Source organism: Cuculus canorus, chromosome 19 (assembly GCF_017976375.1).
Source record: "Cuculus canorus isolate bCucCan1 chromosome 19, bCucCan1.pri, whole genome shotgun sequence".
In the NCBI taxonomy this organism is placed as follows: domain Eukaryota; kingdom Metazoa; phylum Chordata; class Aves; order Cuculiformes; family Cuculidae; genus Cuculus; species Cuculus canorus.
This window is the reverse complement of record NC_071419.1, coordinates 5,442,333-5,462,261: the sequence shown is the minus strand read 5'-3', so window position 1 is coordinate 5,462,261 and position 19,929 is coordinate 5,442,333. Positions and strand designations below refer to the sequence as shown.

Sequence of the window (19,929 nt, the reverse complement as noted above, 5' to 3'; positions counted from 1 at the left end):
CCTGGGTTTGGGCTGGAGCTCTGGGAAGCCTCCACTGCCCCATCCCTGCCCCGCTGGGTCTCCCCAGCAGTTGTGCAGCGTACTTTGGGCAGGCTCAGTGCAGGATGGGCCGTTCCCGAGGATGCTGTGTCGCGAGCCCGGTACACAGAAGGAGCCAACGCTCGCGACACAGTGGGAGCTGCGGTCATCCGTTGCCGCTCCCTTTGCTGTCACCACGGCAGGTTCCTCCAGTGACATCCCCGTACAACGCCGTGGGCACGGCTGCCGCCACACCAGCTAATGATGAGTTCCTTTTATTTAAGGAGTTTAGAAAGTCCACATGTACAGCGTTGGACACCACTCACAGACGACCTAGACTTCACGGCACTGCTACACACCACAACCTGGCCCAGGGCTTCGTCGAGAAGGTACGTGGCCAGATCCCAGACCCCCCCGGCCGCCCCTTCCTTCCCTGGGGAGGTGTCACCATGAACGGTTTTAGCCTAATCCGGCGCCGCGCAGCAACGCGTGCACTCTTGGGAATAATCCTGGGAAATCCTGCGTCTCGGTGTGGATTAAATACCTCTCGCGCAAGACAAAACAAAGTCATTAGGGAGTCCCGGGCGACACAGGCAGTTACACAAGGGTGTGCTACCGACAAACCGCACGTACAATGTTCCCACTCCAGCGTGGAAAAACACTGGTGGATGGGGCCAGGGCACGCGGCTCCGTGCGCCTTCTTGTCCTGAAGGCATGTGCTAGAAAACCCAGCTACATCTAATCCACCAAAATAAGTAAATGAAAGGTAAAGATGGGCATTGTGCTCCCTGCCTGCACGGGAACCTTTCCAGTGAGGTCCAACAGGGCACCGGGAGCCCCTCGGCAGCTGCTGGGGGCTCCTGCTCTTGCGCTGGGTGGGAAACACCACCATTGAGCTCCTCCAAATCCCACCGCTTGAGAAAGCCGGTCTGGCTGGCTGCTCCGGGCACGGATGGAGCAGGTAAAGCTGATGCCTGCACTTCGAGCTTGTCCTCTCCCAAGGGCTTCAAGGAATGTCTCTGGCAGATGGGAACGCTGTGGTGATCCCGGTGCATCACTTGTTCCTTTTGCCCAGCAGGACAAGCTGGGAACCCCACAGGCAAAAGGGCTCATCCAGCACAGGATCCAAGGTGGAAAAGGCTTAAAATAAGAGAAGCACGCAGGGAAGCACGAATCTGCCACAGCCGGGAAGACGAGCCTTTGATCTTCCCATGCTTTAAGCCCCCCTGGAAACAGGGCCAGTGGGAGCTTTCCTCCCATCCTCGGGCAGTCTGTCCATCCAGCGGCGTTTCCTGGGGCTCTGCTCCCTATTGCTGCTGTCGCATAGGTGGAAAAATCATGTGAAGGGTGGCAGGGTCCCTGCTGTCCCTCTCCCCTTCTTGTTCCTGTACATCCCAGTCAGGCTTGGTTGGTTTTTATAGTCAAAAATCCCCCGTTTAGAGTCTTTCCAGGGAGCCGGAGGCGAAGTCAGCCCCACACGGCGCGGCAGCTCCTCGGTCAGCCAGCACGAGGCATCGCCTGCTGCCTGGTTATCAGGGCCCTGCAGACGCTAAGCCCCACTCACAGCTTCTTTTTTTGCAAAACCTTAATGGGATTTGAAGAAATGAAAGGCTTTTTTTGAATATCTGCAGGTGCCGAGCCAGAGCGTGGCTCATCCGAGGTGAAAACGAATGCGGGTGCCCAGGCCGGGAATGAGCAGAGGGGCTTGTCCATAGCCAAGGGTGTCAGGAAAGGTCACGGGTCTGATGTGAGTCTGAGCGGGTCTGGTTGGGAGCGAAGAGCTGTGAAATGCAGGCAGAGCCATGCCTGGAAGGAGCCTTCCTCACCTTTTCCTTCTCGCCGTGCTCCCCGTTTCCCCAGTGCTGCCACAACAGCTCCGTGCCACGCTCAGTTCTTGGGGTGCATCCTTCCAGCACTGCCCCAGCTTGCTTTGGGGTGCCCCAACCCAGCAGGAGACTCCAGAAGCCCAGACAGGGACAAATGGGGATGAAGAAGATTCTAGTTGTCCCTTTCCAGCTGCATTCCTTCTGCAGGGGTAGAGGCCAGCATTGACAGGCCAGGAATTGGTCAGGCATCTGCAAAGGCTTCAACCCAGCCGAGCCTGCCCTGTTCCCAGTAGCACCATGGAGTGAGCTGGAACCGCGGAGCAGCAGCTTTGTCCCAGTCCGAGGGGTTCCGTGGAGTGTGGGGCTCCCCATGGCGAGTGTCTGCCAGTCTCTCTCCAGCTCAGCCAGGCCGCTGCGGGACTCTGTGCCCACAGCGGAGACGAGCCTGCCTGGGATGCTGCACCCCTCCCTCCAGGCAGCCCCATCGCTCCCTTGCTGAACCCCCAAATCCCTGCATCCCACTGCCTAAATCCCCGTATCCCACTGCCCAAATCCCCGCATCCCACTGCCCAAATCCTCACATCCCACTGCCCTCTCTGCCGCAGCCGTGGGCGCCGGCTGTGGGTCACGCTCTGGCCAAGAGACCCATTGCAGCTGCAGGGGAGCCACGACAGCAGGAAACAGAAGGTCTGGTGATGTCCACGGGCACCTGGGAGCAAAAGCCACCTTCCCTGGGGGCAGGAACTCAGCAGGAGCCCCTCGAAGACGAGCCAGCCCTCAGGGAGGGTGGCAGCTGTGGGGACAGGGCTGTGGGGCAGTGGGGGAGGGCAGGGTGCTGGGCATGGGGCAGGGGGGACACTCGTGCCGTCCAGCTAATTCTCCTCCCGGACGGGCCGGATCTTCATCTCGGTGAACTTGAGGGAATATTGCCAGCCGGTCCAGGAGGACCACTCGATGCCGTCGGCGTAGGAGCTGTGATGGCCCTTGAGGTACTGCCCGTTGAGGTTGGAGGTGTGGCAGTTGCGGTACCACCAGGCGCCGTGGTAGAAAGCTGCGCAGTTATTCTCCGAGTGGTCGTTGTCCAGGTCCTTGGTGGTGAACTTCATCCCGTTGTGCTTCAGGAAGGAGTCGCCTGTTGTGGGGGGCAAAAGAGCCTTGATGGGCCCTTCCTGATCCTCAACCTGCCTTTGGGCTGTCTCCCACCCCAGGGTGATCCCCTGGGCACCCCAATGGGGTTTCTTTGGTGACATACAGGGCACTTGGGGTCACCCACCCTGTAAATGGCCAAGCACAGCCCCTCTCCTGCCTCCAGCTCCCCGTGGCTGCAGGGATGAAGCCAACTGCACTGCCAGAGCGAGAGGAGACTGCTAACACCCCAGCCCGGGGGTTTGGTGGCCATGGGCCCCTCTGTGTCCCCCCTCCCTGCTGCCCTACCTGCTGTTCCCGAGTAGTCGGCGATGGAGATGGGGTACCCGTCCTCCTCGGGGTCGACAGAGAAGAGCCCCACGCCAAAGCTGCCATAGTGGGCAAAGGCGGTGCCGTTGTCAAAGTCCTCCAGGTCGATGCGGAGCTCGTAGCTGCCCTGCACCGTCAGCGTGTGGATCCGCTTCAGCCCTGCAGCGGAGGGAGGCGGTAAGTGTGCGGATACCAGCAGGGACAGGGTGGCCAGAGGTCTCTGGGGAGGGATGCGGGGTGATGCCCGGAGCGATTCCCACCTTCCAGCCCTCACTCCGTTATTGCTGTGTGGCCAAGGGCACGTGCTCAGCTCACAGGCAAACCACCTCATCGCTTCCCTGCACCTGTGCAGCGTTTCAGTGCCCACCTTAACCACCCAGACCATCATTCCTAGGATGTGAGTGCTGGCCAAGGGGGACGCCGTGTCCTTTCCTTTGCAAAGGTGATGCTGGACCTCCCTGTGGGAGCTGGGGGGACCCAGGCTTTCCAGCAGGCACTGCCAGCCCCACGTACCTAACCAGTGCTCTCCCGTCAGCTTCCCAAAGCCATCCCGGTAGGCTTCCCAGCCGCGGAAAAAGTTCACGGAGCCATCCTCCCGCCGCTGGAACACCTGGGGAGACACAGGGGTGTCAGTCGTGGGGCTGCTCCGAGCCTGCACGCCCCAAGCAGCCCCCGCTGCTCCTCCCCTGCCCATCCCTCCCCGCTGCTGCTTTGTTAGGCGTGGGTGCAAATTAAACCCTTCCAACTCATTAATTACAGGGGGACACCAGCGAGCAGGTTCCCAGGGAAATGCTGGATCATTATCTGCCAGCTCCCAGGTCTGGGTGAGTTGGTTCAGATAAAACGCTGCCCTGACTCTTCCACCTGGAAATGGGAGCAGAGCTTGGGGAACTTTGGGGTTTAAATTGGAGGAGGGAAGATTTAGATCAGACATTAGGAAGAAATTCTTCACCATGAGGCTGGGGAGGCCCTGGTCCGGGTTGCCCAGGGAAGCTGTGGCTGCCTCATCCCTGGAGGGGTTCCGGGCCAGGTTGGATGGGGCTTTGAGGACCCTGATCCAGTGGGAGGTGTCCCTGCTCGTGGCAGGGGGGTTGGAATTGGATGGGCTTTGAGGTTCCTTCCAACCTAAACCATTCCATGATTCTGTGAACCTGTGGCGTGGTCCTGCGGGAAGGGGGCTGGTGCCCCAGGAGGGGTGGGCACCCTGCACCCCGATCCAAACAGCCCACGCTCTGCAGTTACTTAAGGGATCAGAGGTATGGACAGACGGATGGATGGACGGCACGACTCCAGGTCTGTCCCCACCGCCCAGGCAGTCATCCTGGAAGCAGTGCTGTGTAAAACTGCTCTCTCCTGGGCAGCTGCCCCGTGATCAGGGATCAGGGAGGGCCTCGTTAGTCTCCCAGAGAAATGAACTGTGGTGCAGCGACCACACCAACTCCTGCAGAGCCTCCGGATCGCCAGGGCTCAGCATGGCTTTTCTCCTTGGAGCCATTCCCTTTTCCTCTCCCATCCGCTCATTGGTATGACGTGCCCTGTTTGTTTCATCCGCTTTTATTTGTAGTTTTGGGTTTGATTTATTGACAATGAATCCAGAAAATGCTGCTCCGTGTCCAACCATTGGAACTTAATTAAGCCTCCAGCCCTGGATTAATTGCATTAAATTTGGCTGAGCCAGCCTGCCCGATGGCCACCAAGCCCCACGCTCCCGTGGCCGCGCCAGGGGGACAGGATGCTCAGTGATTTAGGAACAACCACCCCATGTGTGGGCATCCGAGGGGCCACAGCACCTTGTTTTGAGGCTCAGCGTTGCTGCTGACCCCATAGACCCCACTTCCAGCATCCCAGGCTCCAGCAATGCTGCCGAGTCCCTATGCCAGCCAGGAAGGCGCTGCGCTTTGCTCCACCAAGGGGATGCTCCTTTGCAGGCTGCTCCTGCCCTCCTGCATGTGTGTGGTGTCATCCCAGCATGCAAAGAAGACCCAACTCATGAATTTCATCCCGTTTTTTTCCCTTCATCAGACAGGCACTTTCAGGGCTGGAGAAGTCTGGTGTGGGCTTTGGCGTGCTCCTTGGCATGGCACAGCTTTGATCCTGCTGTACTTACCTTCTAGAATTAGAGCCTTAATTTTTATCTCTGCGTTGAGCACTTGAGAAGCTGTGGTTAAGCCCATTTAAGGGTCTTTCTTCAGGCTTGCTCAGAAAGGGGGATGGTGTGGCTGGATGGGGGCCCGAAGCTGATTTTCTCTGGACAATGTCAGCTCCGGCGCTGCCATGTGGGGAAGGCAGTGGAAGTAGCACCCATGCTCCCTCTTAATCTGCTTTGACCCGGGGTTTTAAATAGGCCAATAGCCTGAGCGGTGCCTAGGGAAGCATGCGGGGCACATCTCCGCTGGCTGAGCCTCATCACAGCTCAGCAATCACCTGGATGCCGGCGGCACGCTCGGTTCCCCGCTGCCTGCTGGGCTTGGCCCCAAGGGGGCTCAAAACCGGGTCAGAGATCCTGTGTCCTCATGGGTCTCCTGCTCCACCTTCATCTCTCATGCATGGTCTCTCCTCATGCTTCCCTCGTGCACCCTCCTCTTCCGTGTGCAGGTGGGGACATGGAAACCTCCTCCTTGCCCCCTGTGCTTGGATGCTACATGCACTGGGATGCTCCATGTCCCAGAATGCTGCATGCACTGGGATGCTCCAGGTACTGGGCTGCTGCATGTGCTGGGATGCTCCATGTCCCAGGATGCTGCATGCACTGGGATGCTCCATGTCCCAGGATGCTGCGTGCACTGGGATACTCCATGTCCCAGGATGCTGCATGCACTGGGATGCTCCATGTCCCAGGATGTTGCGTGCACTGGGATACTCCATGTCCCAGGATGCTGCATGCACTGGGATGTTCCGTGTCCCAGGATGCTGCGTACACTGGGATGCTCCATGTCCCAGAATGCTGCATGCGCTGGGATGCTCCATGTCCCAGGTTGCTGCATGCACTGGGATGCTCCATATCCCACGATGATGTGTGCGCTGGGATGCTCCATGTCCCAAGATGCTGCATGCACCACCATGCTGCATTCACTGCTGACCCACCGGCTTGCTGCCGCGCTCCCAGCCCTGCCTTGCTGCTCTTTTCCTCCTCATCAAATATGCATCACCCCCTCTTAAGCAAAAAGGATTTTCTTCCCTTCTTTAAAGGAAAGGCTGAAATATTTATCTCCCCCGCTCTCTGCCTCCCCCAGTTGTGCTGAGCTCGCGGGGCAGGAACAGGCTCCTGCGAAGGCACCAGCCCAGAAAAATGAGTTAAAAACACAGGAAAGCGAGACTGCCAGCCGGTGCCTGCCGAGGTGTTGCTGGTGAGGGAGGGCTCTGCTCCCTCTCCCTGCAGCCCCCACCAAAACCTCAGTGAGCTCAGAACCCCACCAGCTGCAGCCTGGGGAGATGCTCAGCCATCTCTTTTCTGCCACCGCAGCACTTGAGCTCGTGGTCAGCCCCCACAGCCCCAGCCCTGCGGCGTTCCTCTGAGCCCTCAGATTAAACCATCTTTGGGTTCAGCCACGGAGAAGACAAGCTTGGAGCATCGCAGGAGCCGCTCTCCGGGAAGTGCCAACTCCGTGGGATGACCTACAAACACCGTAGCCGGCAGTGCTGCCCGTCCTGGGGACCCGGCTGCTCCTGCCTGTCCCTGCCAGCAGAAGTGTCTCATCCCAGCCAGTGGTGACACATAAATCACATCTTTTGGAAACAGCACGTTTCCCCGGGCTCGTCTCACCCCCTGCTTTGGGCTTATCCCAACCCGTGTATAAACGCATCAGCGTGTGCTCAAAGCCCTAGCTCGCCCCGGGACCGATGAGCAGGCTGGGTGAAGCCGTCCCCATGAGCATCCCCGGCACGGCAGGTGCCCGTGAAGCTGGAAGCTGTCACTTAACATTACCACAGCCCTCATCCTGCCTGCACAGGCTTTTCTTTTGCATTCTCCGGCTTTCCCACCACTTCCCAATACGCGCTGTACATGCACAATGATGTTGAGGAGCCAGAGCTGTAGCAGCGCTGTTGCTCCCAGAGCCAGGATGCTGATCCTGGGGGGCTTTGCCCCTGGCTGGGTAGTGATGGAGGCTCAGGGGCACCAGGAGGAGCATGGGGCATTTTGCAAAGACTTCCCAAGACAACAGCATGCGAAGAGGCAACTTTTTCACACCTCCCGGGACGCAGAGCCTCCCCTGCCCTCCTTCACCTCGTTAATATTTTAACGAAGTGCCAGAGTTGAGTGGCAAAAGGGGGAGCTGGGGTCAGGCTGGGCAATTATACAGCGGCAGCCTGGTGCTAATCGGTGCTGAGATGTTCCTGTTGGCACTGACCCGGACCCACGTGCCAACCGGCTGAATGTGGCCCTACCGCTGGTGGGCAGAGTCGAGGGGGGAGAAAACATTCTGGAGGGTGTGCTGGGGGCTCCCTGGCTCTTCCCTCCCACATTTCTTCACCTTTGTGGCACCCTGCCCTGCATGGACACGGGTGCTGGCTGCCCTCTCTGCAAAGATTTCTGCTTTTCGACTACGCAAAAAAGGCAGTAAACAGCCCCAGAGCTGCAATCGCTCACACAGCACAAGGGATTTTGGTGGCCATGGCAGGGAGGAGAGGTGTTGGTCCAGCGAGGGACCTGAAGGACAGGCAATAACCCCTCTGATGAGGGTGACACTACAGATGACACCATGGGGATGGGGAGGTGCTGAGCAGCACGCAGTGGGTCGCCCCAGCTGGGTTTCTCCCCAGTGGGAAGTTGGGGTGGTTCTTCCCCCTGCTCCGCTCCCTGAGGTCTCTAAGCTGCCTATGCAGGATAAGGTTTAGCTCAGCAGCTCCCAAACTCCCAAGTCAAAATTGATTCAGCTGCTGCCATCGCTTCCACCCACCCACCCACATGCAAATAATCCCAAATGTCAGGAGTAATTGCTCCAGAGGAGGAGGGAAATTTCTCTGGCTCTGCACCACGGTGCCCAGCCAGGCCATGGCTCACCTGGAGCCCCAGGGAAGCACTGCCCCAGGGACACCCTCCGAGTCCCCAAGCCTCGGGGGACACAGCTGAGAGCCCCCCACTCACCCCTCTGAGGGGCTGCAGGTACGTGTGGGAGCCTGTGCTGAGCAGCCCCAAGAAATGGGAGCCTGGGCTGAGCACCCTCAGCTCTGGATGCTTCTGCCTCCGGAATGTCAGGATTCAGCACTTGGTTTGGCTCCACGATGCTGTTGGGTGTAAAATGATTCGCTTCACCCCCTCCCCAACCCAGCCGGAGCCCCCCTGGCCGCAGCAGCTTTAAATAAGCCTCTGAGTGTCTCGCTAATCACCTTGGGCTGCGCTCGAGCATGGCTAGGGCTGGTGGAGGCTGTGCATGGGGTTTGCAAGGACCCTCCCCACCCTGGACAGTAATTGGGGTCCCCCCTGTTTTCCCTTTGTAAGCCCCTCAGGAGCTGAGGTTCCCCACTGCCTCAGTTTCCCCACTGGAACTGCTGGTACTGACCCGTGCAAAACAAGTCTCTCCTACCCGGGGTGGGCTCCTGGCAGCCCCCCGAGGGCAGGGGGGCTAAGCTCCCTCCTGGCACTGCTCAAAGCTGCTTAGGGGAATCAGATCGTGGGGATTTGTTTCCTAGAGCGCCCAGCTGGAGGGGCGCTGGCCGGCTCGGCTCACCCAGCGTGTCCTCAGGGGAGACGCTGCCTCCTCACTGCCCTGCTGGCATCCCAAGTGCTGCCCTGGGTCGGGGCTGTTTGTACTCAAGGGGTCTGCAGGGTGAGATGTTCTCCAGGCTTGGGGCTGCCAGTGCCGCGTCCCCCCAGCTCCCTGCCCCTGGGGCTGCGATGACACGGCTTTTGCAGCCACCACAGCAAAAGGAATTGGGCAGGATAGCCAGGGAGTGAGGGAATTGGCACTGGAAGAACTCCAGAAGCCCTTGAATTAGACGAGGCGAAACGCGCTGGGTTTGGGGTTCATCCTGTCCCCAGCTCACCAGGACCACAAGGATGGGGTGAAGCACAGCCATTCGACCCACGGCACAACTGCAGCTATGCTGTGTCCCAGGTCATCACCAAACCCGCCAAGAAGGACAAACTCCAGCCACTGCACCCAAATCCCTGCCTGAAACCACCCTCCAGCTCCAGATAAGCTCACCAAGCCCAGGGCAGGGCCACCGGGCTCTGGCAGAGGGCTCAGCCCGGCAGCTCTGCTGGTGCCACCAGCACAGCCTGTTTGCTTGCTCGCCCACGGGACCGGGGCACCCTGTGCACAGCCAGCCCTCGTTAGCATTTATCCCCCATCCCAACGACACATCCAAGTGCAGAGAGTGACATCTCCAACCCCCAGTACACCCAGGATGGCATCGGCCAGTGCCCCTCAGCGCGGTGGCAGCTCACCGTCCAGCCGCCCCCATCGGTCGTCATGTCACAGTAGACCTGGAAGCCGTCGGGATAGTGCGTAGGGAAGATGGAGTAAATCCCATCCTCTTGCTGTCCACTCGCGTAGATGTCAAAGCAGTCTCGGGGCCGGGAGCCTGCAGCATGGCATCGAGATGGGGTGGGACGAGAAGAAAGCTGGTTAATTAACGATTTAATTTAATGTCTTGCCATTTCTTTCAGGCTCTCAACCTTGCCGCCAGCTCTAGTTGGCGGTTTGGTGCTGCCTTGCTCTTTCCCTCCTTTCTTCCCCGATGCTCAGGGTGGTGCCTGGGGGGATGCGGCCATCCCAGGGACTCCTCCTGTCGCAGCCGGCAGGGACCAACCCCATGCCCCTGTGGGACGGTGAGGGCACGTGAGGACCCAGCTGGGGAGGAGGGAGCTGATGCCCAGAGGCAGCTGGAGGCAGACTGTGGGCACATGCTCGCAGCCCCGGGACAATCTTACTCAGCTTCATCTTAACCGAATGATGATGAATGTGACTATTTATTCCGAGTCCCATGTACTGCTGCCGTTCGCACCCAAATGAAGGCAAACGATTGCTTCTCCATCTGTTTTTGCCCCAGCTGTGTCTGTGTGGGGAATGGGTGGGTCTGCAAGGGTGCAAAGCAGCTTTGGTGCTGGCTTTGCAGGCTCTTTGTGGACAACTGGGACCCGCATGGTGAGAAACACCCCTTCTAACACCAAACTTTTCCTCTCCCTCCTCCTCCATCTCCCCTATCTCCTTGCCAGCCCCATGCTCTATCAAATCCTTCTCCAGGTTGGTTTCCCCCCTTCGTGAGTGGTTTTCTCCCTCCCCTCTCCTTAGGCAGAGACCTGCCAGCAGCCCCAGGCGCATCCCTCTCCCAGGGGAATGGTGGATGCCATCTCACCGTTGGAGCAGCCCCGGGGCCGCGCTCCTCTGGCTGGTGCTCGCTGCAGGTCAGCCTTGAGCCGGGGCCGGGCACCACCACGCTCCTTCTGCAGGGTGTCCAGGATGTCGCTGACGGAGCTCACCAGCCGAGCCATGTTGGTCTGGCTCTCCGAAAGCAGCTGTGGGTGAGGGACACATGGAGGGATACAAGGCTAAACACAGTTAAACCCCTTCCAACCCCCTAAGCCACCATCACTCTACTCTGAGGATGCTCTGCTTGCTCCCACAGCTCCCCAGATGCTCACAAGCAGCAATGCTCCCCGCCAGGGTAGAGGCTGCTGAGGGCCAGGTGGGGACATGAAAGCCACAGCAGATGCCATACGACATCTCCAGTGCTTTCCAGCCCAAGGTCAGGGTCCAGATAGTGCCTAACACCACCGGAGCTCAGAAATCCCCGAACCTGGGTGCGTTGGTGCCGCCACCCTGTGAGATAAAAGAGCATCTCTGGGCAAGAGGACGATGGCAGGAATAGCCGTGTCCTGAGACAACTGCTGGCTCTCCGCCGTACCCCGAGGTGACCCGGGCTGGGTGAATGACGTGGGGTGGCCGTGGCAAAGCAGCAGAACAGGGAGCAAAGTGAAGCAGTGGGGATCGAGCAGCTCCAGACAGACAAGGATGAGCACCAGGAGGGATGAGCAAGGAGCTGAGCACCCAGCCCTACCCTAGGTCCTGCTACGATGCCTGGCAGACCCAGGTAAGCATTTCAACACAGCTCATCGGCTGGGAAATTTTTGGGGTTGTAAATAAGGAGAGGCTGATTGCTGCATGAACTGCTCTTGGGATAGTCCTGTGCTGTGCTTGGCTCTCCTCGGAGCCCCCAAACTGGTGCTGGAGCTGAGACACCCACAGGTGGGAGGCTGCGCACTCAGGTCACCAGCACGGGGGTGGTTTGGCAGCTGATGAGCTGGAGCTGCAGTTGTGCTTCCACGCTTGCTGTTCCCAAGCATCTACTTTAAACCTCAGCTCCTTCTGCTGGAGGTCTCTCCTGAACGCCTCGGGCAGGGGCTGCAAGCAGCCAGGCCCCAAAGACATGGGGACAGCGATGGTCTGTCCCCAAGGAGCACCGTGTGGCACCCCTAGCATCGGCTCACCTGGATGAGCCTGCCCTGCTCGCCCTGCAGGGCGCTGAGCTCCTGCCCCATGGCGCTGTGCCCCTTTTTGAGGCCATCGCAGTCAGCGCGCAGCTGCACGGCGTGTGTCAGCAGCTTAGACACCTCGTCTGCCACCGTGACCAGCAGGGCCTTCTGCTGGCTCTTGGTGGCCTTGGCCTCGGCGTCGTGGTCAGTGACGGCGCGCAGCACGGAGGTCTGCAGCCCCTCCAGGCGCCCAAAGGTGCCCGCTGCGTCGGGGCAGTTGGGGTCAATGAAGATGTTGATGCGCGAGCTGTCTGCTTTCTCGATGGTCACCAGAGCGTTGGCTTCCTCGGGGTTGGTGCTGATGACGGGAGGTGACTCTGTGACAGGCGTGTGGTAGTGGTTCATGAAGAGGATGGCCCCCGTCACCGTCACCGCCAGGAGAACGGCCACCGAGAGCAGGACGGTGCACAGGATGTACCCGCAGCTCATTCTCTGCGGACAGAGAGACGGACACCGTCAGGACCCACCTGGATAGACCCATACCATTCCCCTTCATCCGAGAGGTGCGTTCAAACCCTCAGGAGCTTTGGGGGTCCAGCAACGAGGGATGTGTTGAAGAACACGGGGGTGGTGGCAGAGGAGGGGATGCAGGGACCCCGGGGGAGCCCTGTGGTTCTGCCGCGGGCACGGAGGCCACGGGCGAGCACTCAGCGAGCAAAGCAGCTAAACCCGCCTGGGAGCTGGAGGTATGAAATAATAAAGAGAGCGAACGTGTGCTCCTGCTGGTATGTTTTATTTAAGGCAGTGATACTCAGCTGGAGCAGTCCCGGCTTCCCGGGAGGTGCGTGCGGGGCTCCCCGCTGCCCTGGGCACAAACACGGGGAGGAAAAGGGAGAACATCTTCTCCGGTGTTCCCTGGAGTGGGGACTGCAGGGAAAGCAAGGAGGCGAGGGAAGGCAGAATGAGAATCACAGAATCACCAGGTTGGAAAGGACCCATTGGATCATCGAGTCCAACCATTCCTAACACTCCCTAAACCATGTCCCTCAGCACTTCATCCACCCGTTCCTTAAACACCTCCAGGGAAGGCGACTCGACCCCCTCCCTGGGCAGCTATTCCAGCGCCCGATGACTCTTTCTGTGAAGAATTTTTTTCTGATACCCAACCTGAACCTCCCCTGGCGGAGCTTCAGGCCATTCCCTCATTCCCCTGGGCAGGGGCTGTCCCCAGCAGCAAGGGGAGGCTGTGCGTCGATGTTGGGACCACGTTGCCCTGAGAGCGATGGGGTTGTGCTCAACACTGGGCATCCCCAACCCCTTTCTGCCCTCGCTGCCTGCCAGAGGGGAGCAGAGCTGCTCCCAAAGCCCTCGGACCTCACCTGGAGCCTCTTGGCGAGGGGGAGTTGCTGTAGGAATGATCTCTGACACCACCACCCACCCCCCAAGCCAATCTGGCAGCTCTGCTGCTGCAGGGACCCATCGGCTGAGCCCACAGGAGCTGCTCCGCAAGCACCAAGAGCACCGAGAGCCTTTTCTCCTAGCAAAGCGTGAAGTGCCAACGCCGCCAGCGTGGATGGGGTGAGCTGCCACCCAACCCCATCAGCCCCCCGTCCCCCCCCGGCTGCCTCCCCTTCTCATTACACCTGCAGGACAGAGGCTGTGATTTTCCCCTGACCCCGGCCACGGCTGTCACAAGGAATTGCAGGGCTGCCAGAAAACTGCAGATTCAGAGAGACAAAGACTACTTTCCCCAGAAACGAGGGGAAAATTGCTGCATCTGCAAAGATTTCTCAGGCCCTGTCCCCTCCTGTGCACATCTATCTGGAGTGACACCTTCCTTCAAGCACCCTTCATTTCATTTACGCTCCCGCAACCATTTGCATTAAGGTGACCTCGGCTGCGGTGGGGCTGGCTGGGTAGGGGCTGGGGGGCCATGGGTGCCCCACCAGCCCTGGGGGATGCTCTGGATTTCTTCCCCAGCCCACAGAGCGAAGGCTGGAGATGCAAACGGCGCTGGGCTGAATGGGAAGCCACGCTGCGAGGACCTCCGTAATGAGGCAACCGCAGGCTCAGCCTCTCAGCATGCATTGAAAGGAGATGTCAAAGGCAAGACGGGGAGCTTTCGGCAAGCAGAGGGTGGAGGAGCTTGCCCTGTGTTTGTAGGCACCGAGCCCAGACTCGAGGGCACAAGGGGCACCTGGGAGTGGCAAGGACGGACGCAGACAGAGATGGGCGATGCCCATCGCTGACACCCTCATGTGGACATCTGGGACTTGGGCTCAATCCAGCTCCTTGGCACCCTGCAAGAGCAGAAGTGACAGGAGGGACAGCTGCTTACCAGAGGCCAGCGTTGGGTGGTTTGGAATCTATGATGTGAGCAGGAACTGTGTGCCCGTGGCTGTTTCAGCCATCACAGCGTCTATCAGCTCCCAGCTCTGTGCCCTCCCATCCCACACACTGCTGCTCCCCATCTTGCTGACATCCCCAGCCCAAACCATGCCCACCAAAATGCACGGATGGGCTGCGGTGACCGAGGGACCCATCTGAGCATTAGGGGCTACGGGAGCAGAGCCGTGCACAGCCGATGTTCTGTTTCCTGCAGCCACACAAGTCCCAAGAGGGCTTTAACACATCAAATTCCCACAGCTCTGCCTGGGAGTTGCATCCAGCTGTTTCCCGGCCTTTGAGCCCCAGCATCTCTGCCCTCCTGCACTGGGAACTGTGGCAGGAACTGGGGGGCGATCCCCTTCGCACTCAGCTACCCCTGCTTGCGACCACGAGATCCCGAGCAGTGGCGATGTTACGAGTCCCACGGCATTTTGCTGGCAGGTTGTGTTACCTGGCAACCTGCAGTGGGGAGAGGAAGGAAACGCTCAGCCAGCAGCACCACCAATGCTCCAAACTGGGGTGGGGGTCCCCCCAAACCTCCTCAGCACAACCGCTCTGCAGCTGCATGCCCAGCTGCCAGCACGGGGCCGTGCAGACGCCTCTGCTGCGTACTCCTGCCCTACCATGGCCATGGCCCTCCTCACTCCAAAGGATTCTGCCGTCCATCGCATGGCCTCAGGCTCCAGCATCTTCTTGCCAAGGCAGCTGCGGGACATCCCCCTGCTCTGGTTAGTGTTGTGCCTCTGAGGACATCTATCCTACTAGAGGTCCCAATTCTCCAAATCACTCCTTCCTAAGGAGAGCAGAAGCTGCGAGGCTGGGAGATGCTCAGGACAAGCTGAGCTTCACTCGCAAACCTGCTCTGGAACTGGGGCTGGAGCACAGGAGGGAACTCCAGGCAGGAACTGAGGCACTGTTGCCTCCCTGGGGCAGAGTTCAGCCGGGCTCTCCACACCCTGCGCTGGCTCAGGCACCATCTCTATGCTTGGCCACCATGACCCGTGGGGGCTGAGTCCGTGGTGCCCCGGCCACGCCGCGTGAGCAGCCCACGAGCTGCCCTGCAGCCCTGGAGCCCATCATCCCTCTACCAAGCATCCTCCAGCCAGCTGGACAGGCAAGCGGCTGCGCTGGGCATGGGAGACAGCAGCTCTAGCACGTGCAGCCTGTGAGGAGGGAAGGATGTGAGATGGCTTGTCTCCAGGGGCGGCTGGAGCAGAGCTGGAGGTGGGCTGGCCCCCAGGGACCGTGGACCCGAGAGCAGCAGTGGGAAAGGCTGAAGTCTGCCATGAGAGATGATCCTTGAGGAGGAGGTGCCCTTTGCTCCTGCCAAAGCCGCTGCTCTTTGCCAGCTCACCAGGCAAGCTCTGTGCTGTGGGATGGTGGGCAAGACGATGGGCAGCCCTGGTTGCTCTCCCCTGAGCTGTCTCCCAGCCAGCTATGAAGGTGGACCCTGGTTGTGTTTCCGAGGCAGGTGGATGCTGCTTTGCATTGCCCAGGCTCAGCTGCTGGGACAAACTTCAGCCCAGCTGCCCCTCATCTTCCTGTCAGGCTTCACCCAGCTCCAAAAGAGCTCCAGGACTGCAAGGGCCACTCCTCCATCTCCCCAAGCCATCGCTTACTCCAGAGCAGCTCAAGCAGCTCATTTTGCATCCCAGCCGCTCGCTCTGCACTGCTCCGCTGCCCCTCTCCAGCCTCACTGCCTGTCCAGCTCTCACAGCTTTGCGCAGGGCTGCAGCCCCTCTCCCTGCTCACCCTGGGGTAGGGGGCTGTACCCCAGCCTCCCCCCAATCCCTGCTGCTCCCCGTGCCTTCCCAGAGCCCAACACTGCACTATGCTCTCTTCCCACTAGCACGGAGGCAGACGAGCTGCATCCCACTGCCATCACCTGCTCTCCTCCATCCAAAGCCTGTCTGGTACCGCTCGTACAGCACAGCATGCTCTGCGGCTCGCGGAGAGGAGAAGACGGGGCTGGTGAGCATGCGAGTGGGCTGGGATGCGTTTGCACAGGAGCTCAGGGGAGCTGGGAGCCCAGCACCGGCTGCACAGCAAACTCTGTGCCTGCTTTGCAACCCCTGCATGAACCACGGCTCTGCGCTGCGTTGTCCAAACCTGGATGGGTGGTGGGGCTGGACTCATCCTGCCCAGCTCGTCCCTGAGGCTGGACCCATCCTGCCCAGCTCATCCCTGGCGCTGGACCCATCCTGCCCAGCTCATCTTCAGGGTCGGGCGGGGGCACAAAGCCGGGCAGATAGACGTTCCAGCCAGATGGCACCACTGCGTGGAGGGGCTGCGTGCCAGGGAGACAGCTCTGCTGGCAAGGGGAGAGGAGAACAAGGTTTCTGTCTCGGGGGGTCTGGGGTCCCCCTGTGCCTCTCAGGGTGGGCAGCACCTCTCCAGTGAGGAGAGGGAGCCGTTTGGCACAGATGAGCTGAAGAAGAGGGCTCAAAGAAGAGTGTGCAGCTGGACGAAGTCAGACAGGAGCCCCTTTCCCGCACTGCTGTGGGTGGAAGAGGGACAGGGGAGCAGCAGACCTAGAGGCGAGCGTGTCTTAAGGCTGCTCCCCACATCCTTGTCAGCACTGTGGTGCAGAACGATGGCAGCCACTGCTGGCCCCCATTGCCTGCCCATGCCTGGCTCCTTCCCTCGACTCACAGGCTTTGTCAGAGACCCCCCCCCTTTCCCCCAGCTCTCCCCAGGCACACTCCAGGCTCATTGACCCCCACTCTGCACCTCTTCACTCCCTGCCCCGCTTGCCCCCAGCGTGCCGGCAGGCCGGTTGGTGCCCTTGCCATGGAGCCCTGCCTGTGTTCCCTACCTGCTGGGGCTCGCTGGGTGGCTGCAGCCGGGGCACACAGTGCTACCTGCACGCTGGGATGGTGGAGGTGGCACACGTGCAAGCGCGTTGTGCAAACTGGCTCCAGCACGTGCCAGATCCCCCCCGCGCGTCGCTGCAGGCTCTGCCACCGCTTCGCTGCACCCCGCTGCAATGCCAGCCTCACCCCCAAAATCTAGGCGAGCTCCGGGAGGCTAAGAGACAGCCAGGAGGCTGGGAGTCCCCGAAACCAAGAGGGATGCCTCTAGCTGCAGCAGGGAGCTGAGATGCAAAATTCTCTGTGCGGGGTTATTTAAGCAGTTTAAAGCGTGCAGTCGTTCATCAGAGGCGCGTGTGGCGGCCCCGGAGCATCTCCCACTGCCTGGGCGAGGGGCAGCCCGGCTCTGGAAGGTGAGGGGACACTGCCTGCAAATACAAACTTAATAATTCAGGGGTATTGGGAGTCAGGGGAGGCAGCTTGGGGGGCTCTGGACCAGGGGGGACCGGGGCGCAGCCCATCCTGCTGGGCTGCACTGGAAGAAAAGCTTGCAGAGAGAAAGGAGGGGGGGGGGGGGGTGTTCGGTGGGACCCCCAGGCTGGCCACTGCCCCCCATTGTCCCCCACCCTGTACCTATGATTTCTCCTGGAGGGGAGGGGCAGCTCATCCTGCTGGGCTGCACTGGGAGAAAAGCTCATCGGGAGAATGGGATGAGGGGGTTTCAATGGGACCCCCTGAAGTGGTTACTGCCCCCCGTTGCCCTCAGCCCCAATATTTGCCCCCCACGGGGCTGCACTGGGAGCAAAGCTCATCGGGAGAACGCAGAGGAGGGGGTTTGGATGGGACATTCCCCCCCGCCTCCCCAGTCTGGTGACTGCCTCCCAGTGCCCCCCAGCCCCGTACCTGCGATTTCTCCTGCTGCCCATCCTCAAGTTGCGAGGCTCCTCCCATGGTTTTCCAGCGCTCGCTCCCCATCGCGGCCAAGTTCCAGCCCGAACGCCCGGAGCACCCCGGCCGCGGCGGAGCACGGCGGCGAGAGGAGGAGGAGGAGGAGGAGGAGGAGGAGGAGGGGGAGGAGGGAGAGAGGGAGGACACGGGCACGGACACGGGGGTGGATCTTCCCTCCCCGCCCGCCCCGCTCCCCCCCTCCCCCCACCCCGGGCTCCCCCCGTTCTGCTCCGGGGACACCGCACGGTGATGCCTCGGGGTCCCCCAGCGGCTCCGGAGTCACTCCGGATCTGACCCCACCCCCTTGTCCCCGGGGCTCCAGAGTCACTCCGGATCCAATTCCCCCCCTTGTCCCGGAGCTCCGGAGTCATTCCGGATCCAATCCCCCTACTCCTTTATCCCGGGGCTCCGGGGTCATTCCGGATCCGAGCCAACTCCCCCTTGCCCTGGGGCTCCGGGTCCAACACGCCCCAACACACTTTGCCGTGGGGCTCTGGAGTCATTCCGGATCCGATCCCGCACCCCTCGCCCCGGGGCTCCAGATCCAACACCCACCACTCCATCCCCTCGCCCCAGCGGCTCCAGAGTCATTCCGGATCCGAGCCTCCCTCGGGCTCCGGAGTCATTCCGGATCTGATCCCCCCACTCCTTTCCTCCAGGGCTCCAGAATCATTCCAGATCCGATCCTCCACCTCCTTGCCCCGCGGCTCCGGATTCATTCCGGATCCGACCCCCCCATCCCCGTTGCCCTTGGGGCTCCTTTGCTGCCCAGATGTGCAGCACAGCTGGAGGAGCAGCAGCAGGTAAGGCAGGGGCCCTCGTTAGCTGATCCAGGGGTGTTACAGGGGGCCGGGGGGGGGGTGAAGGGGGACCACTCACCCCCTTTCCAAAGCCACAGTCCCCAGTGCATCCCCCCCTGGCTGATTCCCACCAGTGGGCAGGGCTGGGGGAGGGGGCATTGGCATCACCCCCCAAACCTTTGTGCCCAAGAGCACCCGAAGTGCTGGGGACCTGAAATCCATTGCGTGGGGCAAAGCTGGGGGGACACCAGCCCATGGAGTCCCACTGGAGCATCGCTTGACCAAACCCCAGCATTCCCAGCTCAAAGCAGCAGCGTTGGCCCTTCGTTCCACCAGCTCCGATACAGAGTCCTCCCCCCCCGCCCCCCCCCAAACCTGATTTACCGCCACTTCTCCGGGCATGGATGTGGTTTTCTTTACCGTACCTTTGCGGCACCTCACTTAAATCTTTTATTTGCCGGTTGTCTGACCTGCGGGCAAAAAGCATTGCTAAGAGGTTCTGAGGAGAATCGTGAGAGCAGCGACGGCTCAGGGCTGTGTTAATCCATCTGAGGGGGAGGCTGGATTCTCTCTTGATGCTGAGAAGCCCCCCAGGAAACATCCTGGAGGGGGGGTCCTGCAGCCCTCTACACGCTCCCCCTGCTGTGGTGCAGGGCTGTCCCCACGGTGGGTGGCACAGCAGGGCTGGAGGTTGCCCTGAACCCCCCCAGGTCTCTGTTCCATGGGCTCAGCCCCAGATGAGACCCCCCCAGCAGCTCCCGTGTTGCTTCGCTGCCTCCCTTCAGCAGTAAAGGTGCAGCGGTGGGCAGGTTGGGAGTGTCAGGGGTCCACAGGATCCAGTCCTGTGTTGTGGGAAGAGCCGAGTGCATACTGGGATGGCAAACAGTGCCCGCTGGGATTGGGAGGGAACCTGGAGTGGTTGGCACCCGACTCTGTGTGTGTGTGTGTGTGTTGTCTCCCAGCCAGGTGCAAATCCTGCCTTTGGCTGCGGCGATGTTGTGTGGATTTACCGGGTGATGCTCATGGCTGGCAGCCCAGCTCTTTCCCCTACGGACAGTTTTCAAGGACTTCCTTTTACAGCTGAGACCATCCAACTCGTTCCACTGGTGGGGTGCTTGGTGTGCCCGCGCCGGCCAGGCTCAGCCCCTGCGCCACTTGGTCGTTCTGGAAGCAGGAGGCTGTGGGTACCCAAGAGGCTGTTTTAGCTGAACTCCAAACAATAAAAACTTATCATTAAAAAGAAATGTATCTTGGCTTCATGTAGGCTG

General features: G+C 60.4%; 1 protein-coding gene across 1 annotated transcript; it reads right to left on the bottom strand.

The window, feature by feature from the left end:
• Window positions 1-276: 276 nt before the first annotated feature.
• On the bottom strand, window positions 277-17,980 carry FIBCD1 (fibrinogen C domain containing 1). The gene is made up of 7 exons (XM_054084566.1): window positions 17,817-17,980; window positions 11,731-12,207; window positions 10,599-10,758; window positions 9,688-9,824; window positions 3,813-3,909; window positions 3,279-3,458; window positions 277-2,976 (listed from the first exon to the last, which is right to left on the bottom strand). The coding sequence occupies exons 1-7, from the start codon at window positions 17,886-17,888 to the stop codon at window positions 2,717-2,719; spliced, it is 1,383 nt and encodes a 460-aa protein (XP_053940541.1). The 5' UTR covers window positions 17,889-17,980; the 3' UTR covers window positions 277-2,716.
• Between the last annotated feature and the right edge of the window lie 1,949 nt (window positions 17,981-19,929).